General features: G+C 39.2%; 1 protein-coding gene across 1 annotated transcript in view; it reads left to right on the forward strand.

The window, feature by feature from the left end:
• Positions 1-6,932, forward strand: part of mrpl40 (mitochondrial ribosomal protein L40) — a 10,612-nt gene extending 3,680 nt beyond the window's left edge. Inside the window, exons 3-5 of the mRNA XM_062025594.1 lie at positions 4,475-4,633; positions 6,430-6,511; positions 6,576-6,932. Of these exons, the coding sequence (XP_061881578.1) occupies positions 4,475-4,633; positions 6,430-6,511; positions 6,576-6,803 (469 nt within the window). The 3' untranslated portion in view covers positions 6,804-6,932. The remainder of the gene's footprint in view (positions 1-4,474; positions 4,634-6,429; positions 6,512-6,575) is intronic.
• Positions 6,933-8,618: the final 1,686 nt, after the last annotated feature.

The following is an 8,618-nucleotide window of genomic DNA, read 5'->3' on the forward strand; positions in this document are numbered from 1 at the left end:
TTCATTCATTTACACATATACACACACATAACACTCATCTACTCATTGTTGAGTTAAGGGTTGAATTGTCCATCCTTGTTCTATTCTCTGTCACTATTTTTCTAACCATGCTGAACACCCTCTCTGATGATGCATTGCTCTGTGGCACGCACAAAAGTGCTTTCATCAAATGCACTAGAGCAGGGGTCACCAACGCGGCGCCTGCTGGCACCAGGTAGCCCGTAAGGACCAGATGAGTAGCCCGCTGGCCTGTTCTAAAAATAGCTCAAATAGCAGCACTGTAGCGGCAAACAGCTGTCTCGACAGCTGATGCGCTGCTTGGCAACCAGCCAAACCCCACTTAATAAAATTAGATTTTATTTTAGAGCACATCCACATCCCTATTCACCTAGGTAACCCCAGGAAATGTATATAATTCGGCATTATTATCAGTTTACATTCACACACAGGTATAACGCAGCGCGCTCCTGTCTCGTCTGCTGGTGCGCAAGCCCGGTAATTAGACAACTGTGTCAAATCAAGGCGTACAAAAGACGCCAGCGCAGAGTGGAGAAAGGTTTGGTTCATTACAGATAACACAGAGTTGTGCCAAAAGTGTACCAAAACCAAAAGCTGAACGGACAACCGGTAAGATTGCACTTTATTTCTCTTTGTGGGTGTGGCGCACCTGTTGCGCTGGTGAGATGGGGGGTGGGGGGGGGGGGTGGGGGGGTGGGGGGGGCTGCGGGGAGTTGTGTGCATGTAGCGTGCTTAGTCTGGAGGCTAAATACACACAGTGTTTTGTGTAACTGTTGTTTAGTAAGGAAGTGTTGTGATTCTTTGCTTAGTTTGATAAATGTTGGAGCAGTTTGCTTCATCAGGAGGGTGAAGTCGCTCAACTTAAAGTGTTGGTTGGATCATTGGCTGCTAGTGAGGGCATAGAAAAGGGCCATTTTTCTACCAGTAGACAGCGTTTAAGATTGAGTGTTTCACTGCTAAATTAATAATATATTTATATTGGATATGGATTTTAAATATGTATCTAAAATAGGTGGTTAATTGGTTAGGTATTTATGTATTTGCATATTGGGTTTTCTGCTGCATTTATCTTTTGTGTTTCTGGTGTTAAATGTATTTGATATGTATCTTGGTGCATTTATGTTGAGACAATTTATTTAAAATCTGAATTAACTTAAAGGGAAAATATTAATCCACTTTCTTGCACTTGTTTAATTGTTAAGTGTTTGATAGCCTAATTAATAATTGCAAATTATGGGATTGATAATTGATTGATTTTTACAGCATGTTAATCTTGTGGTGTTTTGTCCTTAAAGGTTTTTCACCTACTAAAGAAGCTAAAGGCTACTAAAGACAGCTAATGACAGCTAAAGAAACTAAAGTCTACTAAAGTCTACTGACACTGCTAAAGACTGCTAAAAAGACTAAAGAAGAATTAAGAAGCTGTTTCTTCGTTGGAAAAACTGTTGCAAACTAAAGGAAAATAAAAGGAAAAAAGTAACTACGGTCTGGTCTTTTGAGTGAAATCCAGAAGCCACATTCAGCATTGGTACATCCCTTCAAGTGTGGGATAAGCACAGTGAAAAAAGCAAAACACTTGACAAGCACTTACCAGTGAGCTGCCTTTATTTTTTAAATCATATTTATTTACTAGCAAGCTGGTCTCGCTTTGCTCGACATTTTTAATTCTAAGAGAGACGAAACTAAAAAAAATGTAAAAATCCAAGAAAATATTTTAAAGACTTGGTCTTCACTAACTGACAAAGAAACAGATACCAGATTTGGTGTCCAGTTCAAAGTGTGACGTGATTTATTTAAAAATTTGAGAGTTGACTTTTGTATTTTACATGAGTTATTATTTGTACAAACATGGTGCAAAGTAATTCATGATTTGTTCAAAAATGTGAGTGGCTAGCTAGTTAAAATGGGATATTGTGAATTCACAAGACTGTCTTAGAAGTGATCATTTGAAAATGTTCAATTTGAAAAATGTGCACTTTGAGAAAATATAAAAATAAAGTGTTGCATATTAATATTTGTCTGTTTCTATATATATATATTGTGAGAAATCATTAAGATGATCAGTGTTTCCACAAAGATAAATATAATTAATTATTAATAATAACATAGAGTTAAAGGTAAATTGAGCAAATTGTCTATTTCTGGCAATTTATTTAAGTGTGTATCAAACTGGTAGCCCTTCGCATTAATCAGTACCCAAGCAGTAGCTCTTGGTTTCGAAAAGGTTGGTGACCCCTGCACTAGAGTCTGGAATCTTCCATCTCTCCCTAGCATGGCCCAAAACCGGTCAATCTTTGCTTCCTGAGGAAGATCTTCACTGCCAAGCACTTGGTAGTCCACTACTTCTTCCCGGAGGCTATCCAGGTCCAATCGCAGCTGCGGCTTGGAACTTACAAGCGTATTTCTTCATCTTACTCGGCGTCGCCACGGCTGTATGTTCTTCGTTCTTCTGCTTCGTCTCCTTGTTGCGTGCGCAGTTGTGCACTGCACTCTCTAAATGCCGTAAATGTTATTGTCACATATGCATGTACAGTAGATGGCAGTATTGTCCTGTTTAAGAGTGTCACAACATTGCTGTTTACGGCAGACGAAGTGCTTTACGGTAGACGAAAACGTGACTGCTGTTGTTGTGTGTTGTTATCGCGCTGGGAGGACGTTAATGAAACTGCCTAACAATAAACCCACATAAGAAACCAAGAACTCGCCCTCGATCATTCTACAGTTATAACGTGATTGGGCAGGCACGCTCTTTATATTGTGGGAAAGCAGACTCTGGTCCGCATGGAGCTGGAGGGGGCGTGGCCTCCAGCTCCGCCTGAATTTCGGGAGATTTTAGGGAGAACATTTCTCCCGGGAGGTTTTCTGGAGAGGCGCTGAATTTCGGGAGTCTCCCGGAAAATCCGGGAGGGTTGGCAAGTAGGTATCCGCCTTTTTTATTTTTATGACACCACAGATGCGCAAAGAGACTTAGGCCATGTCTACATTAAGCCGAATAACTCCTTAAACGAATAATTTTTTAGCCTAAGCTCCGTGTCAGCCACACTAAACCATCGTTTAAGGTCCCCCTCCTTGGATAATTTTTTACACGGGTAAGTGCGCCATGTATTTCTTGAATCTCCGGCTCTTAGCTTTGTATGGACTCATTGATCGTTTACAAAGTGAGTTCGGAGAGGAAGTGAAGTCAGAAAGACCACGCCCCACACAGGAAGTGACGTCAGAAAGGTTGCGCCACAGCCAGCTTCATAAAACCGGAGCTAACCACTGGAAAGATGGAGGCGAGTCATCCAGACATGCCCGTGTTTCTCCTTCTACTACAAGTACAGACGCTTGTGGAAATCACACATGAATACGTTAAGTGGTGGAAACGCGCGATTTCGGATACTACACATCTCAGGCGGCAAGAGAACTTTCGAATGTCCGGGTCAACTGTGATTCTACTTACCGAAAAACCTCGTCCATCTGTCGAAGGAGAGACAACGAGAATGCGGGCTCGTGAATGTGATAAAAAAGGTAGCGTGTGCTTTGTATTACCTGGCCGTCGAGTGAAGACTACGGAAAACAGCAAATGCTTTTGGACTGGCAAAGCAGACCGTATCAGTTATTGTCCGCCATGTATGTCGCGGACTCAACGTCTAGGTCCCAAATATATAAAGTCACCAAAAACGAATGTACAATGAAGGTGAAGGCAAAAGAGTGAGGAGTGTCCTGACCAGATCCCTAGTTTGATTGTTGTAAAATGTTCTTTGTCACATTGTTTACTTTTACATGTCCATTAAAGAGTTGATTAATTTATAATGGCTCAGGTGTGATTCACTACAATAGAGCCCCACAGCACACTGGATTCCTGTTGATTGAAATACCACAACACTGGATATTGTTCAGATAAGTTAAATTTAATTTAAGAACTTGCACACAAAGCAACACTGGAGGTGACTATGATGTGCGCATTTTATGCGCATGCGTACCAGGTTGCGTTGCGCCGGCGGACGGAGGGGGTCTTAAAATGACCATTGTGTGTGTGTGTGTGGACAAGGATAAGGTTAGGTGGGATTTACCCTGGATAACCTTAGTGTAGAAGGGGCATTAATGTTTAATGTCCTTATCGTTCAGGGTGCTAAACTACATATAAAAAAAGTCTTCCATTCTTAAATCCAATTTTTTTCCTTTTTCTAGTATTAATAAAATCGATTGATTCCCTCTTAAAACAATCTTTGATCAATACCTATCACCCGGAAGGCAAGCTTGCTGAGCACAGATAAATTTACTTGAAATTTAGGAATATAAATTTGTCTATCGATCAATCGTTACGCCCCTATTATTTTATGTGATGGTTATTCGTTTGTATATTTTGTATAATAATAATGCCCAGTTTGTAGTTAATACTAATGAACTATGAACAGGATTATTATTGTGGTCATATTTTTGAATAAATGCACAAGTATTTTTTTTTTTTAAGTGCTGAGCCCAGAAAGAAGAAGAAGAGAGTGGACCCCAAAAGAGAGCAACTGGTGAAGGAGAGGTTAAAGAAAAAACTGAAGAAGTTGGAGAGAGTTCCGCCCGAGCTCATTCCCATCGAGGATTTCATGACTCCTATTAAATGTTTGGATGAGACAAGGTGGGTTTTTCTTTTCTTTTTTTTGTTTTGCTGATACCTGCAGCAAATCTCACTCTCTCTTTGTCAGGTAAGCGGCTTTGAATTGTGGTGATAGGATGAATTATATCTAACAAATAGTGTCAAATGTTCATATTAGTCTTTGACGTATAGGTTGCAAGGTTTGTTTTATGTTTAGGATAGATTTGACAATGTTTTCTATCTACATACAGTAAATACGACACGAGCCACGGGAAAATGGCGTCACTACCTGGGGTGTTTTGACCCACATCAAGCTGACTTAATACTAAAATACCACATCCGTGCATTATTATAGTCATATATTACACTTACAATGACGCGTACATTATAAATAAAATCAGAGCACACTTACAGTACGTTTAGGAGAATGTTGTCGCTGGTGTGTGTCATCTGTGCACATCCGCAACTGCCCCTGGGGGAAATTAAACTAAAACTTGTCAGTAAATAATGTCATGTTCTGTCATTAAATATGGTTTAAAACATGACATAATGTTGCACATTGATATACGAGACCGCTGTGATTGATAGCGGAGAAGCCAACATTTCCTCTTATTTCTGGGAAATGTTTTATGAAGTTTAATGACTAATTGTGACAATTGTATTAGTTAAATCTGTTCTGTTAAACTACTATTTTGTTAACATATGCCAGCACTGTGATCAATGGTGCGGTTTTATTTCTTTTGTATTATCTGCAGTAGAGATGTCCGATAATGGCTTTTTTGCCGATATCCGATATTCCGATATTGTCCAACTCTTAATTACCGATTCCGAAATCAACCGATACCGATATATACCGTCGTGGAATTAGCACATTATTATGCTTAATTTTGTTGTGATGGCCAGCTGGATGCATTAAACAATGTAACAAGGTTTTCCAATATAAATCAACTCAAGTTATGGGGAAAAAAATGCCAACATGGCACTGCCATATTTATTATTGAAGTCTCAAAGTGCATTATTTTTTTTAACATGCCTCAAAACAGCAGCTTGGAATTTGGGACATGCTCTCCCTGAGAGAGTATGAGGAGGTTGAGGTGGGCGGGGCTTGTGGGGGGGGGGTATGAGGAGGTTGAGGTGGGCGGGGCTTGGGGGGGGACAGGGGTGAGGTGGGGGGTGTATATTGTAGCGTCCCGGAAGAGTTAGTGCTGCAAGGGGTTCTGGGTATTTGTTATGTTGTGTTACGGTGCGGATATTCTCCCGAAATGTGTTTGTCATTCTTGTTTAGTGTGGGTTCACAGTGTGGCGCATATTTGTAACAGTGTTAAAGTTATGTTATTGGCGCTCTGTACTTCTCCCTACGTCCGTGTACACAGCGGCGTTTTAAAAAGTCATAAATTGTACTTTTTGAAACCGATACCGATAATTTTGAAACCGATAATTTCCGATATTACATTTTAAAGCATTTATCGGCCGATATTATCGGACATCTCTAATCTGCAGCAGAGGAAAGGCAAAACATCTTTTGTTTTTTGATTAATTACTTTCTTTGGACCTGATTTATTCTAGTAAATAAAACAGACTACATTTGTTAAAGTCTGTTAAAAACAATTTTAAAGCCATTTTTGGCTTATCTTTATAATAATGCAGTGAATTTTGAAAACCCCTTAATGTGAGGACTTTTCTCAGCAAGATTAAAAAAAGATTAATTACAGATCATTATTAATCAAGACATTTTCTTAATGGCTTGACAGCATTAATAATTACAGATCATTATTAATCAAGACATTTTCTTAATGGCTTGACAGCATTAATAATTGTACTTTGTTTTCCCTGCAAAGGGTACGCGCTGCTCCAAAGCTGTCCTTTGATATAAGTGAAGAACGAGCTCTGTTGCTGAAGAAGTGGAGCCATTACAAACATGTAATACTTCCTCCAAATTTCACTCATCTGTAGGCTGCGTTTGACACGCTTGTCTGTGTTACAGGAGCAGCATTTGGCTGAAGTACAGGCGACAAAGCTGGCACTGCAAGCACAGATGGAGGCGCTGGAAGAACTCAAGGCTGAATCTGAGGAGCTTTATCAGGCTGCACTGACACCAGACCTCCAAATGTTCCCTTTCACTTACGAGGGTCCTGCTCACACACCGCCGAAGACCACGTACGACGCGCCTGATGGGAAGTACACCGACATCACCAAAGTCTACACACAGTGATGGGGTGTGTAAAAAGTGTTTGTGCTCCTCCTGTTTTTGTCTATTTTTGTTTTTTTTCTGGAAAAAAAACAAGCGTTACCTTGAATCAAGTGTGAGAACATGTCAAATATACAATAAATGTATGTGTTTTAAACAAAAACACGAACAGTTTGATTGGATTTGTTGAAAATATGAATCACAAAAGTGAAGACCATTGTGGAAATCTTGACATAAATTGTACTTTTAGACTATTTACAGAAAGTACTTAGCAAGGCCGTAAACTACTGTTGTTCCATACATTCTTTCATGCTACTTCAATGCTCAAAAAATTTTTTTTGAATACACATTTTCAGATTACAACCACTATATACACTGAATATGCTAAGTTACAATTACCGGTAATAAATACGCAGTGATGGGCAATAACAAGCGACATGTAGCTTAACTACCTTTTCCGGTAGCTTTTCCTGTAGTTCAGCTACTTTTAGACCCGTGTAGCCAGGTAACTTAAAGTTACAAGCTCCAAAGAGAGGAAATGGACTGCGAATCCAGGCAAAAAAAAAATATGAAGAAAATACAATGACCTGGGTGAACGAGAACATCCATACGGAGAAAATTCACGATTGGTTGGTGTTCATATGATGAATAACAATTGGCTATGGTCGATAACAATTGGCTATGGTCAGGACGAAACATTACAGACTGGCCAATCAGAGGCAAGATAAGGCTTGTCATCAAAACTAGTAAGCAAAATCATAACAGTCCCACACCCATGTCACATGACGACGAGGGAGTCGGAGACAGAGGAATGCTTCAAACTGACTCAAAATGAAAAAACATACTTGAAAATGGCAGAGGAATTCTGCCATTTTCAGGAAACCCACAATAATGCGTGTCCTTAGTCTCATATGACGTCTTTTTTCATTAACGACAAATCTAACGCGTTACTGTTTCTAAACCAGTAGTCAGATTAAAGTTTATTGAATCCAATCCTGTGTTACTATTTTTTTTTTTGTAAGTTTCCCTCGTAAAACGAATTTTTATATCTTCTTGCGGTCTTGGAAAGTGACGTCACGTAAGCGACAAGTCACGTTTTCAGCATGAGGATAACACTAATGTGGATCTGTAGATCCACATTAGAGTGAAACAAGGCTGCATTGGTTTCCAAAAATGAAGAACATTTTCATAAAGTATAACCCTCCAACCTCATCGAGTGCTCCTGTGGATCGGCTTTTCAGTCGGGGAGGTTTGGTCCTCCCGCCAAAAAGGAATAGATTTTCTGACAAGAGGTTTGAGAGGCTTTTGTTAATGAGGTACAACCACTGGTTTACTCGCCCCAACAATAGGACAATTAGAGCTAACATGTGGTGTTATACACGGTTTTGTAAAACCACGCCTAGCTGCTCTGATGTTGTGAACAACAGGTTTAATGCTCATAAGAAAAGTTAAAAATAATTTAATAATTACATTTGTATTAGTAGGTTTTGCCATTGCAGTCTTAACAGTCAGGTAAAAAAGACTTTATTTTATTTTATAAAAAAACAGAATTTATGTCAACTTCAGTAAAGAAAAACTGTCCTTATTTCTTTTATAGATAAAACAAGTATTTATGTGCAGTAAAGAAAGACTGTCATTTGTTTATATGTAAAACAAGTATTTATGTTAAGTGCAGTGAAGAAAGACTCATTTATATTTTTTCATATAAAACAAATGTTTATCTTATGTGCAGTTGTTGATGTTAAATAAAGTGATTGTCATTTTTATGTTGAGGCTGCGGGGGTAATGTCGGTAGCTGCATTGCTGGATGTAACTATTGAAGTAACTTGTAATCTAACT

Source organism: Entelurus aequoreus, linkage group LG17 (assembly GCF_033978785.1).
Source record: "Entelurus aequoreus isolate RoL-2023_Sb linkage group LG17, RoL_Eaeq_v1.1, whole genome shotgun sequence".
Taxonomy (NCBI): domain Eukaryota; kingdom Metazoa; phylum Chordata; class Actinopteri; order Syngnathiformes; family Syngnathidae; genus Entelurus; species Entelurus aequoreus.